At 36.9% G+C, this 22,812-nt stretch overlaps 3 protein-coding genes across 5 annotated transcripts in view; 2 read left to right on the top strand and 1 right to left on the bottom strand.

Moving 5' to 3' along the window:
- The window catches only part of LOC126372335 (integral membrane protein GPR155), a 56,576-nt gene that overhangs the window by 22,892 nt on the left and 10,872 nt on the right, over window positions 1–22,812 (bottom strand). The window lies entirely within an intron of this gene.
- On the top strand, window positions 739–8,068 carry LOC126372336 (uncharacterized). 3 transcript variants are annotated; one of them, XM_050018036.1, is made up of 8 exons: window positions 739–864; window positions 967–1,070; window positions 1,818–3,258; window positions 3,438–3,666; window positions 3,779–3,937; window positions 4,014–4,361; window positions 4,447–4,593; window positions 4,926–8,068. In XM_050018036.1, exons 2-8 carry the CDS (start codon window positions 1,036–1,038, stop codon window positions 5,054–5,056), a joined length of 2,490 nt encoding a protein of 829 aa, XP_049873993.1. In that variant the 5' UTR covers window positions 739–864; window positions 967–1,035; the 3' UTR covers window positions 5,057–8,068. The 3 variants fall into 3 exon arrangements, with proteins under 3 accessions (XP_049873993.1, XP_049873994.1, XP_049873992.1); XM_050018037.1 differs by having other exon boundaries at window positions 1,812–3,258; window positions 4,014–4,349; XM_050018035.1 differs by having other exon boundaries at window positions 1,812–3,258.
- Window positions 10,088–22,812, top strand: part of LOC126372338 (3-phosphoinositide-dependent protein kinase 1) — a 75,345-nt gene continuing 62,620 nt past the window's right edge. The window contains exon 1 of the mRNA XM_050018039.1: window positions 10,088–10,281. Coding sequence (XP_049873996.1) covers window positions 10,279–10,281 — 3 coding nt within the window. The 5' untranslated portion in view covers window positions 10,088–10,278. The remainder of the gene's footprint in view (window positions 10,282–22,812) is intronic.

Genomic DNA, 22,812 nt, shown 5'->3' with positions numbered 1-22,812 from the left:
TTCGAATATTACAAAATACTTACCGATGAAACGATAACAGTTGGCTATTTTCTTTCCTTCCTGAATGTGAGCTGCAGCTCCAAACTAATATAAACCAGACAATATAATCCAAAAATGGTTAGATACTTACCTATCAGAGACAGAGTCTCCTTTCATCAAGAAGAAGATAATTGCATCCTACAAAAAGAAATCTTGTAAAAAAAAAATTATCGACATTAATTGTAAGTAAATTTAATTTTATCGACATATTAGTAAAGTGAAACCCAACACTAGGCAATGAAAAACTTGTGACAACCTACGAAATTACGAAACAATTTTTGTATATGCGTCTTTGTCTAACATTACGCCGGTTCCGTAAGATAAAGTAGAGCAGAATTATAGAGTTCTGTTGCTATTTTAGCCTTCCTTCTATGCTTTAGTTATTGTTCTGAGCTTTGTACAGACCAAATTCGGTCGTTTATTTTGTTCCTGAAATGTCAAATCAAAATAGTTGACAATACCTTATTAATGTTGCTATACTAAAAAAACTCTTGCAAGATAGGATGTTTTAGGATTTTTTAATTCGTTAACTTTACGTTTATTTATAATCAGTTCATTACATAGGAATTAAAACCATAATATTTATAAAATATCAAACATTTCGCCCCCAAAAAGTAAAAGAAATCAAGAATTTTCTTACAATTTGGCAACATTTTGGCAAGGCTTGCTCGATCAATACTGCAATTTTTACTATGGCAACTTAAACTGAAATAGGAGGCGTTTCCCTTTCCGGCGGCCATTATCGAGTTGTTCGTTCGCCGGGTCTGTGAGAGGTGTTAGTGAATGAAACAACCAAATATTTTCAAATTCTCTCAATTTTGAGAGGTATGTACATTATTATTCTATAAAGCGGGTTTTCATACGTACAATTAAACTTTAAATATGTCTTAGTGCTAAAATTGTGCTTTGTTTTCCCTTTTGTTACAGATTCCTGCCTACTCAAGCGTTTAGCACCACCACGTAAGGTATCATCAATCCGTTATCAAAAGCAGCAAAATGCAGTACAACGGATTTCACAACCAGCATCCTATGTACGTTTATATTTATTATTGATTTTTCCTTTGCCTTCGTCAAATACTAGACGGCCAATGTTCTTAGTGCCCTGTCTCGTCGCTTACAGCGGCCATTTTGTGAAATCCCTCATGCTCAGCTGATAATGGTTGCGATTATTTTCATAAATCGTATTAACTTCTGTATGTCATACACAACGTAGACTTAAACCATTATTCGATAAAAGCTTTAAGCAGTAAGTTGTTAGTAATCATGGGATAGCTTTTTTGTTGAATGCCAAATAGCCAACTTTCCCTATTGTATACCTACCTACGTACCTACTTACATACATTATAAAAATGGAGTCTAGTGAATGTTATTTGAGATTTAGAAAATGACCTTTCAGTTGTACTTTGTCTTATTTCTTTCTGATTGGAGTGATTGGATTATGCTATTCAGACTTTGTATCATGAGATATAAGAAAATACTACCTTACTTCATTTCAAACAATTGCAATGCCCACCTGACAAAGAAAACTAGAACTGATGAAAGTCATACCCACTGTCTTACTATAAATAAATGATTTGACATTGGGAACAGTGTCTTCATTGATCTCTGTTAGAATTTTAATAATAAAAACATTGAAAATGATCATGAAAAGTAGGTCATTTAAGAATTATAGTACTTCATCCGCGTAGGTTTATTCAATTTAATTTTATTAGCCAAGTAAAATGTCCTGTCTGATATGGGGAGAATTCGCCATGATGCTAATCAATCTTCAGTTTCAGGCCTCGCCCAGACCGGAATGAACAATTCGGTAAAATTCCATTCTTCAATGGAATCCCTGATTTTGGTGGGCCAAAAACTTTTGGTCCCAGAAACAACAACTTTGGAAACAAAAATAACTTTCGCCCCAGAAATGACTTTAACGGAGTGAGAAATGATTACAACAATCAAAAAAATGAGAATGGACAGGATTTTGGTGGGCCTAAAGAGTACAAGCCCAGGAACAATTACAACAATCCAAATCAGAAACGAAATGATTATGATGACAAATCAGCAAATGGGAATATGCAATTTTACAATGGAAAGAATGATTTTGGAGGACCTAAACAACAAGGTTACAACAAAAGCAATTTTGGACCTAAGCCCTACAATAATCAGAATGGACCCAACTGCCAACAAAATTTTGCACCTAAGAAACCTTTCAACTCAAATCCTGGCCAAAAACCCTTAGATTTTAATGGGCGTAAGACACAGAGCATGAAGGCAAAACACCCTGGAGATAGCTTGGTAAAACCAATGTGGGACTTGGCTAATTTGGAGCCAATACAGAAAGATTTTTACAAGCCTCATGCTAATGTTGATGCACGCACTGATGATGAGGTTGAAATGTTCCGTGCTGCTAAGGAGATCACTGTTAGTGGCAACAATGTGCCCAGACCCAATCAGGTGTTCGATGAAGGCAACTTCCCAGATCATGTTATGAATACCATCAAGGAACAGGGCTGGGTAGAGCCTACTGGTATCCAAGCCCAAGGATGGCCGATTGCACTTTCTGGCCGTGACATGGTTGGCATTGCTTCGACTGGGTCTGGTAAAACCCTTGCCTACATGCTTCCAGCTGCTGTTCATATTGTTCATCAGCAACGTATCCAGAGAGGCGATGGCCCTATTGCGCTTATTCTTGCTCCCACGCGAGAGCTGGCTCAACAGATTCAATCAGTAGCTCAGGCTTACAGTGCTCACGGTTGTATCAGGAACACCTGTTTGTTTGGTGGTTCACCCAAAGGACCCCAAGCTAGGGACTTGGAAAGAGGAGTAGAGATTGTAATTGCTACTCCTGGAAGGCTAATTGATTTCTTGGAAAGAGGAACCACCAACCTACGCCGTTGCACATATTTGGTCCTGGATGAAGCTGACAGAATGTTAGACATGGGTTTTGAACCTCAAATCCGAAAGATTATTGAACAAATTCGTCCAGATCGTCAAGTTTTAATGTGGTCTGCCACCTGGCCTAAGGAAATCCAAGCTCTTGCTGAAGATTTTTTGAATGATTATGTAAAAGTTAATATTGGTTCTTTGAATCTATCTGCCAATAACAATATCAAACAAATAGTTGAAATCTGTGAAGAACATGAAAAGGAGGCCAAGCTTACCAATCTACTTAAAGAAATTGCATCTGAACGAGACAATAAAGTCATTGTCTTCGTTGAAACCAAAAAGAAGGTAAATATAAGTCAATTGTTAATTTATCAATACATTGTGATGAAGTAAATGAGTATTATTATCTAAAAACGTCCATAGTCCTTTTTAAAAATCTAAAATTTCAAATGTCAATGTTTAACTATGGTTTGTTGGAGACTGAGCCACAGGAGTTTATATAATATCAACTTTAACTTTTTCAGGTTGACGACATTGCACGCGCTGTTCGTCGCAACGGGCACAAAGCACTCGCGATCCACGGTGATAAGTCACAACCGGAACGTGACGCTGTACTTACAGAGTTCAGGAATGGTGCCACTACCATTTTGATCGCAACTGACGTTGCCGCCCGCGGCCTTGATGTCGAAGATGTCAAATTTGTCGTCAACTACGATTACCCTAATTCTTCCGAAGATTACATTCACAGGATTGGTAAGTTATAAAGCCGGCAAGAGTACCAATTTTCAAAATTGAATTAACCTACTTCTGTTATTTGGGTTGGTTGGTAATACCATAGATATATATATTTTTATTTAACACACAGGTCGCACTGGACGTTGCCAACAATCTGGAACAGCATACACATACTTCACAAGTGGCGACTCACGACAGGCTCGTGGACTCGTCGCCGTACTACGCGAAACTGGTCAAAATCCGCCTGCAAAGCTGGGTGACATGGCCAGAAATAACAACAACAATTCTGGTAAATTTAACACCTACCAAATAATATTTGTTGCAATTATAGTAAAAATTATAATGTTACTTGTATCTTATTCTAGGACGTAACCGTTGGCAGCAACGCAAAGAAAACAACAGTGGCTCCAGCTCACCTCGTCAACAAAGCAACCAATGGAACAATAAGATGGCCAATAATGTCTCCAACCAGGAAGACAACCAAAATACATACCAAAACCGCAATGCTAACCCACAGGCGCCACGTTTCAATAACCAAAACCAAGGCAACCAAGGCTATAGACAGAATAATTATCAGAAAACAGTGCCCTTCCCAAGTCCTAATGTATTTGAGTCTATGGGAACCTACCAAGGTGGCTATAGCAGCGGATACCAAAATGGTTATAATAATCAGAATGCGTATGGCCAGCGCACCTACAATAGTACGTATACAGGTTATTATTTTCTTAGTATTTTTTTGTATTGTTACAATTATGTCCATTTAAGAATCCATTTGCCTAAACAAATATCTTTTTTTAGACTCTCGCAACGGCGGGCAACAGTATCGTAACAACAACACTAATGGCAACAAGTCTGGATCTGGATCATCCTTCGGATCTCCTCCTCCTCACTTTGCTACACCACCACACTTCCCACAAATGCACCCTCATCATCAGGACATGCTAGGTAAGTTAATAAATTCTTATTCATTTTCATCTCTTTATTGCAAGACATTATAAGTAAGCCAGTTACATCACGTCTCTTGCGCAACTTCACCTTCAGCTCTTCAAACATTTCCTTTCACACACATACTCACTAAATAGACAAAACATTGTAGTCTGTGATTTCAAATTTTCATTTTACTTACTCTTCGTCTTTGGCCATGATTATTGTTTAATCTTGTTGACTATTGATTGGTGAAATCTCTAATAGCCCAAAGCACGAAAAGCAATGCGAGACATGTTTCTGGCATTGATGTCGTCACATTTTGCAGACAGTAAATGTTATAATTTGTGTAGGCGGAAAGTTCTACGGCGGCGGAGTAGGCGGCGGTGGGCCATGCGGCTACCAGGCGGCGGTGGGCGGCGGCGTGCCGTACCCGCACCTGCCCCCTGGCCCGCTGCTCTACGCGGCGCCGGTCCAGCAGTAGGTTAACCACGACGCTCCATTAAACCCTCTTATACAGTACTTGTCCCCGACCTTCAAATCGATATTATGACAAGTGCTTATTCCTGCTCAACACCTCGAATCTTTCAACTATTTTGCATAAATCTCATATTAAATAGAACTTGCAGTGTTAACATTGTACTTTTAGTGCTTTTGAATTTTGATATCCATAACTTCTTGTGAATCGGGGTGTTGAGATGAGTGTCGTTTTTAGTGACCACTTTCGATTTTATTATTTTGATTAGGATACTTTTTTTAGATCTGAATGTGGAAGTTTACAAATTGTAGTAGAAACGGACAATATTACACTATAAAGTAAAAAGGTGTATTTTAAAGTTGACAAGGATTTATGATTATGTTAGTATTTTTGAGGAAAACCTTGTCGTGCACTTTTTGTAATATTAAAATGTTTTGTGAATTCTCTTTCAGATCCATTTGAATTAACGTTAACGAATATAATATATGTGTGTTAGTTTTACGGTATAGGGATTACATTTTGTTGGCCACATTCATGAGTTTCCTAAATTCCAAAATAATGAATATTACAAAGTCCATTGTGTGATATAAATACAAAGATGAGCTTATTATAACTTCTGCAGAAGCAGATGCAAATCTGTAATAACATATTATCATGGTAACATATGGATAAGGCCAACAGAGCGCAATTCATCATTAAATGTATGGTGGCAACTTAAACGCTACTTTCGCGGTTCCACCTTTAGAGTTTAATCATTATATTTGTTAGAGTAGTTGGTGTGGGTACCCTCTTGTGTAATCCCGGGTGCCTTTCGTTTTTCTTTAAAATGTCTGTATGATGTACGAAATGCACGAAACATTAGAAGATGAGTGAAATTTAGGGAGAGTAAAGTTATCTGAATATTTTATATAAATTATTTTATTGTTAATGATTGATCTTATCCAGTGGACAAGTGGAAAACTTAGTATTAGAAAAATACTTATAAACGCGTTGAAATAATGCTTCGTACCTCGTAATAACAATCTGTATTGCCAGATAAAATTGTGAATATTTTTCTTATGTGAAGTGATGTCAATGACATTTCAAGTCACTGATTTGAAGGTTATTTTTTTATTGAATATTAGATCTTGATATACATACTTGAATATTAAATATGTTATGCCTAGGGATAATATATTGCGTCGGATGCCTCTAGACGACAGCTTGGCTTGAAACGCTGTATCAACCGTTTTTACCATCTCAGAAATGTAGAAAGTATGTAAATAAACATGCATTTACCATAGGAAGATTAGTATTTTGAGCGAGATAGATAATCGAACAACGGTTACTTTCGTTTCTTAGCAAAATAAGCGACTTCTTCGTATTTGTTTTTCGATTATTTTTATATGTGATTTCAGATAATTTGTCTAGTTATTTACTGTTTCTTTGTACGTAAACGGGTTCTAAGGGCTTATGATAAAGTCAATAGGTACAAATACTGAGGCAATTATTGTGTATTAGAAGCCCGTTGCAGTCCAAAGATTTGGAAAAATCTGTGATATTTCATTACTATAACCTGTCGTTGCGTTGGTCAATTGTTAATACATAATAAGAACACTTCCCGAGTTGGAATGTGTTTTACTAGACAAAAATATATTTTTTGACTATTTGAACGAATTTCAAGAATGTTTGTGACTCGCAATACGTTCACAGATAATATAATAATATGATAGGTGTAAGATTTAATAATTTATTGTTATTCAATTTAGTTTTCAGTTTACCGTTAGGTGACGAAATTGAACCAGTTCAAAGGGACGTAAAAGTTATTATCTACCTATTTAAGAAACCCGCATTTGAGGCACATCAGAAGATACGATGTAGTAATTTACGGGGTTCGTAACGGGGTAAGGGGTGAACAACGTGTTGTCTCGCATTGCAATGACTTGACTGCGAGATTACTTTATTTGTGTACATTTTAAATAAGAAAGACTGCCAATGAAAGATGTGTATATGTGCATAATTTCATCTCAAAGATGATTTTCTGAAGCTAGCCTGTCCTGGATTTCGTTGGTAGTTAGCTATTTGGTATCCAGATAGTGTGAAGTAAACGAAGTAGTGTGCTGTCTGCTGGTAGGGTCGGGCTAGTTGCGTGCGAATAGGTCGACAAGAGTGTGTCGAGTCGAATGGTCGCGTATCGCAGGTAGCTCCTGTATTGTGTACAAAGTACTGCACCCACCTCTACTAAACAACTGTGATAATAACACTAAGTAGCGTAGCAGGCGATTTATATTCTAGATACGTCCAGAGAAGGGATGACAGCATATCTGACATACTGTATTGTGATAACATAATCGAAGCGCGCAGACACTTGGCGTGCTTTGACTAAACGTTTTCTCTAAACAAGACTGATTATTTCTTATTGATAAATATTTTATACATGTTCCACTTCGACTGAATGAATTAAGATGTCTGTATTTATATTGGTAGTATTTTTCTCTCTTATGCTGTGTTTAATTCAAAAATTGAGTATTCACTATGTTGGATATGTGTCAAAACGCCTTTCTAAATGGTCACCAAATTGAAATTCAATATTCAAATCGTTTTAATACATTACTTTCCGGTTTCCTTTATTGTGATGGAAAATGTTGTTGACAAATTATGTGGCAGCGGCAGTATAAACACTTGAGTTTATGAAGATTATATTATTTGTTGTTGATTTGCAAAATTTTATTTATTAAACCAGTATCTCATAGGCGATCGTACTTTTCATGCTTTACTAGTACTATTTAAGAATTATTTTCCAAAATTGTGAGTTTGTGAAAAATATACATAGATTTTTAAGTATGTGGCAATGCAGATCCTCATATGATTCTATTACAAGATAACGTCATAGTTTATATTTATTCAATTTAAAAAAAGGAGAGAGGCTCCTTAATAACTGTCCCAAAGGGAGGTCTTCTGAATGTTTCTGAGAAGTGCATTTCTTCTATGTAATACAGTATTAAATTCCGATTAATAAATGAATGTATAATTATTTAAGGGAAGTTTCATTTTCCTGCAATTCTGCACCTCTTAACCACCTTTTATAAGAGAGAAGAAACCTAGCAAGTGTTGTAATGGACGCTTGTTGTAATATTACATTATACAACATGGTATGCTTGTTGTATTTGTCCTTAATGTACGCAAAGCGTTTTGTGACGGCATTGTATGTAAATATTATACAATAAGATAGAAAGGATACAAAATGTTTTCTATAGTCTACGTCAAATTACCTCTCCTACTACGTCAAATTACCTCCTGCTTCGTCAAATTGCCTCTCCTACTACGTCAAATTGCCTCTCCAGCTACGTCAAATTACCTCTCCTACTACGTCAAATTGCCTCTCCTACTACGTCAAATTGCCTCTCTTGCTACGTCAAATTGCCTCTCCTGCTACGTCAAATTACCTCTCCTGCTACGTCAAATTACCTCTCCAGCTACGTCAAATTACCTCTCCAGCTACGTCAAATTACCTCTCCTGCTACGTCAAATTACCTCTCCTGTTACGTCAAATTACCTCTCCTGCTACGTCAAATTACCTCTCCTGCTACGTCAAATTACCTCTCCTGCTACGTCAAATTACCTCTCCTGCTACGTCAAATTACCTCTCCTGCTACGTGAAATTGCCTCTCCTACAAGGTCAAATTGCCTCTCCTGCTACGTCAAATTGCCTCTCCTGCTACGTCAAATTCCCTCTCCTGCTACGTCAAATTGCCTCTCCTACTACGTCAAATTGCCTCTCCAGCTACGTCAAATTACCTCTCCTACTACGTCAAATTGCCTCCTACTACGTCAAATTGCCTCTCCTACTACGTCAAATTGCCTCTCTTGCTACGTCAAATTGCCTCTCCTGCTACGTCAAATTACCTCTCCTGCTACGTCAAATTACCTCTCCTGCTACGTCAAATTGTCTCTGCTGCTACGTCAAATTACCTCTCCTGCTACGTCAAATTGCCTCTCCTCCTACGTCAAATTGCCTCTCCTCCTACGTCAAATTGCCTCTCCTCCTACGTCAAATTGCCTCTCCTCCTACGTCAAATTGCCTCTCCGCCTACGTCAAATTGCCTCTCCTCCTACGTCAAATTGCCTCTCCTCCTACGTCAAATTGCCTCTCCTCCTACCTCAAATTGCCTCGCCTCCTACGTCAAATTGCCTCTCCTCCTACGTCAAATTGCCTCTCCTACTACGTCAAATTTACTCTCCTCCTACGTCAAATTTACTCTCCTCCTACGTCAAATTTACTCTCCTCCTACGTCAAATTTACTCTCCTACTACGTCAAATTCTCCTATTTCGACAAATTATGTCCCCTACTTCGACAAATTACGTTCCCTGCTTCGATAAATACGTCCCCTACTTCGATAAGTTCCCTTTACGACAAATTACATCTCCTACTATGGCAAATTACGTCCCCCCTACTACACCAATTTACGGGCCCTCTTACAACAATTACGTCCCCTGCTTCGGCAAATTACATCCCATAAATAATATCATAAAAACTGTTCTTATACCATGATAGAAACAATACTAAGGTAGTTTGTTTATAAACTCACGCCCATAATCCCTAATGATGTAGGCAGAGTCAAGTAAAACAAGTTGTAGTCACTGGATGGGCAGTGGTGGGGCGCCGCCGGCGCCGGATTTTAAGATTTTATGGCTTTTGTTTCGTCGTCATCTATTACTTCTGTGCTTGTATTCCCACCTACATTTCCAAGAAGTTTATTGTAGTTAAACCTAGATGGCGTGGAAATCCCTTAATCATCAGCATCACAAAACCCATATTATAGAACCAAAAAGATATCAAGACACTCTAAGAATATGTTACTAGGTAGGTATAACAGTAATAATATTTTATGTTTTAAAATGTGAGGATTTTGTACCACTTATAAATACTACTTGTAAATAGTGTGCCATCTTTTTGACAGTAAGCAATCACTGTTTCGATAGATTTTTCCTAGATGGCGCCTCTTCCTTTTTTGCAGTTACCATGCTCTGTCTGGGTTGAATGGCTGATAGCGATAATTACTTGGTTTTTTTTTGAGAAAAATTGCAATGTTGTAGTGAATGTAATTGTGGATGGAGTTTTGTGTATTAATCAACGAAAATCTATGTATACTTGTTCTAATTCGGTTGTTTATATATAGTTAACTGTGACACAAAATTGGGCTGAGCGAATTATGTGGAGGTCAATTGCAATGGCTGAAAATGTATAATGGTAAGTATTTTTCCTTGTTTTAGTATATTTTGCATAAACTGGTGATTACATTGATACGTTTCTAGCCATGTGTCTTAGATTTACGCCATTTCTAGGTAGAATAAAATCACATAACCCAACTTTCATACATTGGTGTCCTACTAGACCAGACGGCCTTGAGTCTAATCTTGTCGAGTCAATGTCGTTTGTTTATCAATTTCATGTATTTATATATTAATTTTATAACAGTGTAGCCTATGTAAAACTATAGGATCTTGTGTGTTTCATGTGGATTCAGGTCCAGGGAATTGTTATTCGCCGCTCCCATAGATACCTCATTTTTCCTTGTTTCTTGCTAAATACCTATGGTTTCATTGTAGGTAATTTACTTTTGTGTTACAGCCAACTTCCTACCTATTTCTAATAATTTTGCCTGGTGTTACTAATTTAGGGTCCAGTCTCCGAATGCAAAATTTAGAATTTGAAAATTTTCACCCCTCTCGGGGGGCACCCCCGCTGACGACACTATACCTGAAGTTGCTCTACTTTACTACCTATTCCACGACATTGACAATGAAAGACGAAAAAGTACTTAACGCTTGCGAAATAGGATCTAGAATTCAATGTAGTTAGGTACAATTGTTTTTGTTCCATAAATAATTTAATATAAATAATTTTGAATACATTATGAAGAAAAGTATAATTAATTACTTAATATTTTGGATGTTTAGATATCTTTACCTACCTATATTTTTATAATAGGTATAAGCGTGTCTACGATTTCGTCATTATTTTTTAAAAATATATAATGATATTAGAATGCTTTTGAACATTTTACAACTTTCTCAAACATCCGATTACCTACATTCTCGAACATTTTTTGAACTAATGGAACATAATATTAGGTAAAATAAAAATCATCATTCAAGAAATTTCTCCTAATTTTTTGAAAAAACCACTTAGGTATCTATGCCATTTCTTACTATAATACCGAACTCTATAATCATTATTTTATTGGAGTTAAAAATAATAATTTTACGCACAAGTGAGTTTTGAGTGGACTTGAATTATTAAAAAAATGTATGTTCAATGATCTATTGATAACTGCTTGTAAGATAACACAGATGACTTACAAAAATCCTGATTTTTGTAAGTCATGGTTAGACAACGGTAGACGTATTACTGTAGCACCATAGTGCTACAGTAATAAATGTCCTTTTTAACATGCCTATATCACTTATTTAAGATGTAGCTATTTCTTTTTTAAATGCATGAAATACCATTTTTTTTTAAATACAACGTCGACGAAAATTATGGTCATAGTTTTGGTGACATATCAAAAAATGTTCGAGAGGCACCTACCCCGTAGCGTAAGTGTCAACGTATTTTGTTCAGGTGAATGGCACTTTTCTATCTGAACAAAATGGACGATGTCCATAAAGCCATTTTACGAAGTAAGTGTGTAGACTTCGTATCTTGAGTGGCTTGCACTATACATATAATTATGCTTATTTACCTATAAATCATAATTGAATAAATATTTTATATACAAGGGGCAAGGCTCGACATGATGTCTGTTTTGATGTAAAGTGACATTTTATTTCCGGAAGAAAAATATGTGCTAGGTCTGAATAAGGCGCTTCGAAACCTCGAAACCCAATTACTAATCCGATTCAATGTCCCTGACCAATATTTGCGATCATCCCACCTTATAGGAGTGTCTTAGGTTATAACTCACCTATCCCAAGAATCTGCAAGTTGTACAATGATCGCCATTACATAACCGACATTAAACATGCATCATAGGTACATAATTACATACACTACATACCCATTATTATGTTTTAAAAACTGTGTAAAAATACCACTTATAAGTTTAGTTTTAAGTCATAAGTTATGACTTGTTGTTGTTGACGTGTTATGACTCATAACACGTCAACAAATTAGTGGAAACTATGTTTACCTATAATTGGTTAATAGGAATTTAGAATAATACCCAAGCTTATTACAGTAGTAATGGATTGATGTAGTAGCTGTTGGTAGACCTATTACATAAAATAAATTAAGCTTCCCGCTACTGTAAAGAAATATAAAGTGAAGTGTGTGGAGCACGTTGCCGCATAAAGTGTTCAAAAAATGCATAATACGTCATGAAACAAAACGGCGAAAGGAAAAGAAAATTTGCCGTGGACCACACGTCTGAACTGAACGCCTCGACCGATCAGCGGCCACCGGGATGTTTTTTAAAATTTTCGTAAATAAGCGAGTCTTGTTGTTATAATTTATGCAAGAAAATGTTATTTAACCATATTTATAATTTACAGTTTTTGCATTCCTCAGTTTAATATATTATAATAATATGTCATTTATAAATATGTTGACGCTTCCTTACAAAAAAAATGTCTGTAATAAGAGACAAAATGACGAAAATTTACGATTTTCAAGCAGTTAACTTAGGACAAAAGCTTCTAGCTTTTAAGAAAATTCAAATAGGCTATACTTTAGACAAGGATGTTAAGATATACCTAGCCTGAATATCAGGATAGCCTGAGTAGATTTTTCAATTTAGTTGCTATTGCGTCAATCTAAGTGCACAAAAATGACTCGAAATTGTTTTAGCAGGAAAAGAAAGAACTATTCAACGTTTGATTTATCTTATATAAACCAGCTAAATGAACTTAAAAATACGTGTCTTTTACTTATATCATATATATTATTATTTATGTGCAATAAACGGTAGTCAAAGAAATATCTTAACATTGCTTAAAATAGCAAAATAATTGTCAGCAAAAACTCACAACGACTCAATTTTGCGGAGAATGCAGCCTTAAATAGGTAATAACTAATAATTATTGTTCTGTCCGTATTTTTATTTAACTTCGGTGGACATCGCCTCATCTCTTCATTTTATTACCTACTAGGTAGGTACCTACTTGCCTACCAATTGAAATAACGAGGTAGGTACTGTTAAAAAAACTACAAAAAAAGACTAGAATCTGACTGGAAGTAGGTAAATAAGTACAAAATCTAAAATATAGTTTTTGTAGTGTTTTTAGTAAGTATCTACGTACTGCTAGTAGGTAGGTAGATAGAGGCATAGTCTGATTTGAACGTGTGCGTGTGTGTGGTCTATCTTCATCGCAATCTCGCTTCGTGCAACTCAGCTGATCTTATATTAAAATGGAGACCAGGCCTGGCTTGGTGAATTACTTCGGATTTATCGAAGTAGGTAGGTTTCCTATCGAATGACAAAAATAGGTATTCAACACACTTATTTTCCAATTTAGAGAGACACCGACTAGACGCCGATTAGTCGGCAAAAGTACCGACTACTTAGTAGGCGTTAAATATGTTAGCTTCAAAATGAAGGAAATATATAGGTTACCTACCTGAAGTAACTTCCACTGGTTGCCTGGAAGAAATTGCTGCTTAGCAAATAAGGCCGCCAGATTGTACTGTATCTATCATCATCTGTGTAATTTGTTTTGTATGTTGTGGGCTATAAAGTATATTTGATTTGATTTGATTGAAGTGAATAATAATTAAACAATGGTAGGTACTGACTGATTCCAGTACACACCATCTAAGTTATTTTAAGTTTGTTTATTTATTTGTTATACCTATCATTTTCTTATCCGCCGAGTCGTGCGGAGGAAGAGTCGAGTTAATATCTCAAAATAAGGGTGTTAGTTTCTCCAAATCTTATATCTAGTTGCAGCCTGCTTAATTGTCCAGTGACAACTGTATAGTTTCCTAGGTCAAAGATAAATTTTGAAATTCTGACTTCTAAATAAACACATATCTAAAGGTGACAAATAGTAATTTCTTGTTTAAATTAAACGTCGAAATAGTAAAAAGTAACTGATTTGACTACTTAGGAACTACCTATTTCGCAGGTTCTAATCCAACACAGGCTTAAACTTATGATTGTCGAATTTGTTTTCGAATTCATCTTTGGATCATAAATGATTATCACGTGCTCAGAGGTGAAGGGAATCATCGTGAGGAAACCCATATTCCCGAGAAATGCGTTTTCTGAGGTATGTGACCTAACCAGTATTGGGCTCGTTTTCCTTCGCAGGTTCGAAGGTCAGACAGGCACGCTTCTATAAACAACCAGACCTGTCAAATTTCCAGGTTAGGTAAGCGGACCCTGTGAAAAACGGGATAATGCTAGGGAGATGATGAAACTACCCTATTTACAGGTCAGGCAATTTGGAGGTTGGATGGAATTTTAATTAGTCCTTTGTAGATAGATACGTGCGTGCAATGATATTACGTTTCTATTTGTCCAGGCGCTAGTACTCTGGCAGATGGCCACCAAGGGCGGCAGCAACTAGGTTAAGGCGTCATACACGTGTAACCGGGTCGCGATTGCGGAACGAGGTAAGAAACATCACCTAGTATGGTAACTCGGCCGTTCTAAAAAATGCGATGTAAACACCGTGATTCATGTTTATGCAGCTGACTTTCATCGCGCACTAATTGCGTGCATTCCTTTGCGTAATTCTTACGAACTAGATACAAAATATTCTAGTAATCCGAAACAATGACAGGTTTATGCAATCAAATAGGCAAGAGGTATTATAAATTTTTTTTCCAAACCGCTGATGGTTTGTTCATTTACAATAGTGTTTTCTTAAATAACTTATCTTGTTTGCTCTAATAGTGCCTGTTAAAATAACTGGAGGAATTGGTGAGTATACTTAAAATAAAGAGGAGGAAGATTTGTGAGTGAAACTCCGAGTCTTCATAAAAAACATGCATTTAAAACTCGGACCGTGTGGTAGGTACCAACTATTGCGGGTGACGTTCGCATTCGTACGCATTCAATTGCTGACTGAGAAAGTGGATGTTTATTGCATGTCTTCAAATACACAAACAAACCGCTTGTTTGTTTACGTTTGCAGGCTACGTTTAACTAGGCTGGGGCAAAGTCCACCTCATTACCCTCTTTTATGTACTTAATTAGGTCTTGCTTGGCTGAGAATTCTTTGTCATTAACAATGTCTCAACACTTTAAGGATGTAGGGACTAGTCTAGTTCCTATCCATACCTAGATGGCGTACGTATAGCGGATTCAGTGTAAAACGTAAATAAATCTAATCTAATTTAATCTTTTTCTCATTTATCATTATTTCTGAGGCTTCATTTTATTTGTGCCACAAGTAAAATAATAATGTATTTTCTTTAAATTATTGATTATAAATATACATTCCCAAACAAAAGTATTTACTAACTTTCTGTATTTTATGTTACAAATAAACGTAAATAATCCTGTATATAATGTAGTTTCTAATAATAAGTAATTAAAAGAACATTTAAATAGGAAGTTGTCAATAGCTTCAGACCCAGAGTAAACCTGAAGAAAATAGGAAGGGTTTATAATATTTTTAATTTTTTTTTTTGTGTAGGTTCTCTAGACCTTCAAGTAGTGGCATAAAGGTGTAGAGCTCATTTCGGTTAGTTTATCTTTGATAAATAAAATATATTTCGATCACCGAAAGGTGTGGCTATACTTACGCCATCTATTGTCGCCGAAAATTATATAGCGAAGGTCCCAAGACTTTATTATTATTTTGATATAAGAATATTTTCAGTGAACCGAAGTCTGATTGAGGCCAACTGTAACCTACCTAACACGAACATAGTGCTAAATCTAGATGTTCTCTGTACCTACTTTCTAACTTACGCAACGGTCTTGTGTTTCTCCCCTGTTTGTTTTGAAACAGTGCAGTGTCATAATCACAACAAAGGTTAAAAATATTAAAAAATAATTACATCTAACCTTGGGAAGATATTGGGAGAACAAACATAATGTTTTAAGATTAATCATTTCATAGCGTAAACAAATTCCGGAGGATCCAACGCGTTTATTTTAAATAAACCGCAATAATTGTAAAATACTCGTTTTAATCTTTATGTGAAGAAGACATCTGCGTCGTAACAAAATGCAGAATAAGTAGGGTAGGCTTGAGCAGAGAATGCGCCGTTCGCGAGTGAGCGGAATGCGAGCGTATTGCGCAATTTGTTTTGACGGCGAGCGAAACGTTACTTCATTGCTTCATACAATGCCGGAGACTAAATGTTTTCCACCTGGTCACGCGGTGTTCACCACACTAAGCTCTAGTGACAGCCTCGGCGCCGCGCTAATAATAGAAACGTGCTATCCCTGTTGTTTTTAAACTATACCACAAACTATCATTAGTATGTCATAAATAATTTCAATTGAAAACATTGAATCATCCAAAATAATTATGGCTAATTATATATTTATACGTAGTTGTAATAAATGATACTCGAAATAAGTGATTTGTTTACATATTTCCAGAAGTTACACCTTCACTTACGCTGCTTGTAATAACTGAATTATTAAATACTGAGGCGAAATAAACAGATTGACTTAAGTTTCAGCCAACATTATTTATTGTTGCTCCTACGCCAGGGATTGCCCAATCGATCTCGTCTGATGATTCATTATATTTATCTCTTTTCCCATGCCACGTCTCCGTCGCCCAATCCAAATATATTTTGCTCTCGTATTTACTCTCGTCTCAACAGTAGCAACATTAGCTTCTAAAACCAAAGAAAGTTTAAAAACATTATCTTAAGTATGAACCACATATTTTGTAATTCAACAATAAATTTATTTCAACATTATTTTATAACGTACTTTTCGACTGTTATGTGTTATGAGTTTCAATGCTATAAAGGATTTTGTGTAGGTACACCTCTTTTGACTGAAGAAAACTTCCTGTAAAGAAAAGTTTTGGCAATACGAAACCATAACTTGAAGGTTTCTTCTTAATTAATTATAAGTAAGTTAGGTATTTGTTTTGTGTGAATCGAGTGGAATTTGAAACTACCTCATCAAGAGTTGTTTACTGGTGTCAGGGTTCTGCCTTGCGTGACCAGCAATTCAAATAGTGCGCCCGCATTGTGCCGTTAAGAATAACAGTTCTTTGGAACACGTAATTATGATAGCTCGTAGCTGGAAAGTCGCATTATGATCTTGTTAGTCACTAGTTTGTATTAACGAGTTCCTGGATATATATTATATATATATATATATATATATATATATATATATATATATATAGATATATATATATATATCTATAAACTCACGCCCGTAATCCCTAATGGGGTGGGCAGAGCCACAAGTAATCAAAGACAACTTGCAGCCACTGTTGATACGAAGTCCAAAGATGGATATGATGAACCTTATGGTGATAAGGGATCAGCCTATCGCCCATAACATTAGTCCATCATGTTAGAGGACACAATCCCTCTGTCGGTTTTTACGACATGCCCGGGAAGAGAAGCAGCTGAACGTGTTCTATGTTTTTTATATGCTCCCAGAACAGCATAGAAGCAAGTTCCTGGATATGCCTATATATACTCGTACTTCAATTAGACTTCGCGGTTGCATTCTAGAAGGTGAGCGATCAAAACGTTTGAATGGTGTATATTATAGCGTCCTTGTAGGAAGAACCATTCGTCTTGTAAAGCGATCCTGTTGCATGATCGCTCGTATTGATTGACGTTTCATAAATTGTGCAACAATCTTTAAACGAATCTGTCGACCGTGTCACGTCACAAACAAGGTTGAAACTTACTTGACGCTTATAATTACGCAATGACTCAGTCAAAATACATGAAAACAGTTTGAATGTGTGTAGGTAGGTAGTGAAGGAAGGTAAGCGTATACAGTAACCACTAACCAGCTGGCTATGAACAGGATCCGACGCGGCGGCGCGGGCGCAACTCGTGTCGACAGCCTTGCCAGAGGCGATGTTTTTGCAAAACAAACCATTGCAACATCTACTCTAGACGACTCAGCTCTCTCTTTCAACTTGTATTACGAGAGTAAATAAATATATTATAACAACCATTGACACGGGTTCCGCATGGGTATTATGAATTTATGATAGAAGAAATGAAATATTATATTAAGACAGTGTACCTTTAGATATCGGTTTTTTTATATACTTGGAAGTAATTGACGTTACAGAGAATTACAAGCCTTTGAAGACAGGCAAGACAACCGAAGACAACCTTCAAATTATTTGCAGTAACCGTTCACCGATGCTAAATCGGATACGTCGTACCTAGATACTCGCACCTATATGCTTTGTTTGTATACTATAAAATTCTAACGCCTACTACTTTACGAACCCCTAAAAATTCACAAACAAGCTTGCGAATTTCACTTCTGAGTTATTGCCTCAAGAATATTGACGTCAAGCTTGAATTATATGAGTAAGGTTGTTTTGCGACAAGTATGCACTTTGGTATTATATTAGTATAAATGTATTATGTAGACAGAACCAACATAACTTGAAACCTAACATGACTAAGGTGGCATATTCTTATTTACAAAACAATATGAATCAGTTCATTGACGTAACTTTTACAGGCGATATGACTGTGAGCTGAGTAATGCCAAGATACGATGGACAACAGACAAGTGCTTTTATACTAAGTAATCTGTGGAATTTCATCTATCTTGTTTTGTTAGGAAACGCTTATTCATCAAAGCGCCTGAAATAAAACTGGGGCCGCTCGTCTAAGTATTGATCGAGTAAAAACTGCAATGTCATATTTACACAGTTTACGCTGCTGGGGCTTTGATAAATAAATGCGGCCTTTGTAACCCCAAATACAAAATTATTGGATAAATCGGCTTTTGTAACGACCTTGCTAACGAGAACTCACAACTATAGCGCGGGCACGACGTTTTATGAAAATTGATAATGGGATTTTCATGTCGCTAATCATAATCTTCTCATAATTCATCACGTTTTTGCACAACTTTTGCATTGTGGTTTGCGGAATTTATGTCGCGGCAGTATGTTAATTAAAACGGTTTTAGCTAAGTATATAAATAGACATAAACAATTATTTCGAAAGTCTCATTCGTGTAGTAATAGAGTCTGACTAAATTCAAATTATATTCATTATATTATAATTAAAATTACGAATTTACATAAATTACACATTACTGTAGATAACTTAATACAGAATCAAGATCAACTACACTTAACATTATTATAAATCATGAAATGCAAACACTATTTAAATTTGGTGTTTTGGAGATGGTATAATAAATTACACTAATGTGTAGCACCGAAGTACGCAGGTAATTAGTCATACTTTCATACCGTTAAATTCACGGCTGTTTTGGACTTCTCGCTCACCTTCGTCGTTATCGGTTTTGTTTGTTGATATTTAAACGCCAGAATTAATGTTGATAATGCTGTGGTATGTGGCTGCACAGAATGGAAAAAACCCTTGCATCGAGCCGAGACGCAATAATGTACAAGGGAACGTAGCCAGATAGTGTAACCCGAGTAGAAGTCACGCTTTGGAAATTCTTGTGGAGGTTCCGTTATCGCATAATGATAAATTACACCATAATTTGAAACCACATCCCGCCATTCGTAAATCGTACATAGATAAATACTTTCAAGTAATTATAATGCCTAGATTGTATAATCCCACTGGTTATTTAGTGGCTTGTTATTCCAATAACATTTAAGAAAGTCACGATTTCTCTTGTATTCCTAAGACATCACTAAAGTCAATATTCATTCATTAAAGTTAGATTGGCTACTGCTTCACGTCCTCGTCCCGTATGTGTCGTGGGCGTGATGTTTACATACTGCAACTATATTATTTATTTAACCTTATGAAGGCTTGCGGTGTTGCGTTTCCTGTTTTTGTCTATGATTGCAGGCTTTACTGCCGCATGTTTTCGTTTTGACGTCTGCCTATTCTGAGGAAAGTTGCTGTTCTTGAACCGCTGCCTGTCGTAGTGCTTCCGCATACATAACGTGGTTTGTTTTAGGTTTGATTGTGATCTGTTGGTAAGCGGCCGATGTTGGTTAAAATAAGTAGGCTGGTGTGCAGTAGGATTTAGTAGGATTGAATTGGTTGTTAGTAAAGCCGGACGAGCGGCCGCAGCAAGGTCGCCGCGTTGTCGGCTGTCATTCACGTGGTTCAACTACTCGTGTATTTTGATACACTAGCTTCGTATTCGTTTGCACTGTAAATGTGAACATAACATTACGGCCGCCGTGTTTATTGCCAGTTGTTTACGATTGTCACTCGATGAATTTGTTGACATCGCCGATGATTTGTTATTTCATATTGTGACATTGGTAATATGATTTACTGCCATCGTACAAACTTGTAAGTTTTCATTTTACATGTAACCCGTGTATGTTGAAAATGGGATAGGTATACATATAACTGTCGATTGCAAAGAAAACGCGCTGGAAGGACATTCATTTTTAACAAGGTTCTCACAAATTGTAATTGTATTCAAGCTATTGTTTGCAGTTTCCCGCTAAGTAAAGTGAATCGTAGTAGGTGTGTCGAAATGGTGTCACCCGGGCTTGTTGGCCGGTGCGGGGTTTCACGCGAGCGCCGAGTGGTGCGCCGGCGCCGCCTCGCGCCTCGGTGTCGCTCACAACTGGGCTAAGGTCGCGGGCGTGCATTTTTCATTGCACCTACTTACTAGCGCTTTATAACTAATGCTAATATTAGCCCTTTTAGCCCTTTGCTGAGGAGGGCGGTTGGATATGTTTCATTACTAAAGCGGGTCACATATTTACTTTCGTAACTATATTTTCAGCTTTACATTAGTGGACATAGGCTCCCCCTTCTTAGCCGGAGGGAGTAAGAATGTTGTATGATCTATGTTGGTACAAGTTTTTCCTTATGGTGAGGGCGTACTAAGAGAAGGGAATAAATGTCTTTATTTGCTTAATAATTGGGTTCTTTATATTACTAAAATTATAACTAAAAATATCCTCAGTCCGAGACATCGCGAGTGGGTCACATATAACCTAGTTCTTTTCTCTCGTCACTTATGTCCTCGTCAGCAGAAGCAGCTACAAGCACTGATGTAAGCGGGAGGTTACTTTAAGGAAGATTATTCTGGTTCACGTGCAAGTGAAAGTACTTCTCGTCTTTGCGGGTCGTGCAGCGCAGTACAACTTTCATGCAGTAATGGTTTTTGATGAAATATTATTTCATTCATGTTCCATAATATCAATTACATTCTCATTCAAGCTCTCGAATGCGTAGTTGGATTGTGAAAGTTTATTCTGGTTTTAGTTTATTGTGTGTAATGCTTGTTAATGCTCTAGGATCCTGAAGTGGAAGGATTAGCGGGCATTCTAGTTGCAGAACGAATCGCTAGTACCTATCTAATCGGCCACTTAACCGTGTCAGAAATTTCATTTTACGCTTTCCGCTTTCGTTTTCGTCGGGTTACACTTTCAACTCGAACAATTTCTGCTTGCATTCGCTAACATAAATTAAGTACGTATTTATCTCTTTTGGCAAATTCGCTTAAGAAGAGAAATAATTCAAAATTGTATGGCTAAGGTTTCCATATCATCGATTTTTTGTTTGTCATCACACCAGTAGCACTATAGAAGAAGTAGCATTTTCCCTGAAATATTCGTAACCACGTTTAGTGTTTGTAACTGCTAAAAGTTTCACAGACATCCTGTTATTTGACTACTGTTTTACGGTTCTTAGAAGCGTAAGAACATGTGTTTTGCTCTGCCGTGACTCAATCTCGTGACTGCGAATCGCTGGCATCTATCTCACGTGACTAAGAAAACATGATACGAATAATTACTCTGAAACTCAGCTCTCCATAGTAGATTCATCTGGAACGGTTACCACAGAGTACAAAACAAATGCATCTGTCTAGGGGATCGCAAATAATTTACACACGGCAAGGACAGCTACAAGTGAGGTGGTCACGTAATGTGTAGAATACGTAATGCTGGATGGAATTTCAACTATCCAATTTATTAAACGTATTAGCGAAGAGCCGTGTTAGCCACGCTCTCTGGCTGTGCATCGGTTGTGACAGGTCGTTAGTAGGTAATGAAGTTAGCATTAGATAATAGGCAAGTGTATTAGGTGTCCCTGGCGCGGGGCCAGGGGGAGTTGTATTGTGAAATGCGCTTTCGATGCGGCTGCGGCAGAATGTGGGTCAAGCGAGAATGAACCCGCTTTACGAGCGCCGCTTCCTGGCGCCACGCGGAACAAACCTAAGCTGTTTGTGACATGAATAGATTTTATTAAGATGTATTACTGATTGCATATGTTCAGAACATTACGTTTACTTCGCTTACTGAGATGCAGGTCAAAGTTTGTTTACATTTGATTTGATATAGTTTGCATATGGGTGACCAAGCGCAACAGTTCGTAAGATTTCTTATTTAAGTACATCGCAGGAGCCGATAACCTTAATCTGTTTGTATTACAAGCTTAAGGTGATTTGCAACGGTTTCTAAATTCAATTTAAAAGTGCTGACAAATAAAACAAACACAAAAAATATAGTATTTTCCTCCTTTCACTTAGTACCTGAATCGATATTGTGGTCGTCAAAATGCAAATCAACAGTGTCATTTCCTTAGAAGCGGCAATCAGTGTAATGTCAGCCGAAGCAATCAGCGTTTCCCCGTATCGGTTTACTAGGACAGGGGGCGATAACGGATACACACACACTTGACATCACATCC

This window comes from Pectinophora gossypiella, chromosome 14 (genome assembly GCF_024362695.1).
Source record: "Pectinophora gossypiella chromosome 14, ilPecGoss1.1, whole genome shotgun sequence".
Taxonomy (NCBI): domain Eukaryota; kingdom Metazoa; phylum Arthropoda; class Insecta; order Lepidoptera; family Gelechiidae; genus Pectinophora; species Pectinophora gossypiella.
This window is presented reverse-complemented; position numbering and strand designations above follow the sequence as displayed.

Coding starts and splice junctions, on each gene's coding strand:
- LOC126372336 (XM_050018035.1), top strand. CDS start 1,036: ATGCAGTACAACGGATTTCACAACCAGCATCCTAT. Junction 4,362..4,446: donor CTACAATAGTACGTATACAG/GTTATTATTTTC, acceptor ATCTTTTTTTAG/ACTCTCGCAACGGCGGGCAA. Junction 4,594..4,925: donor TCATCATCAGGACATGCTAG/GTAAGTTAATAA, acceptor TAATTTGTGTAG/GCGGAAAGTTCTACGGCGGC.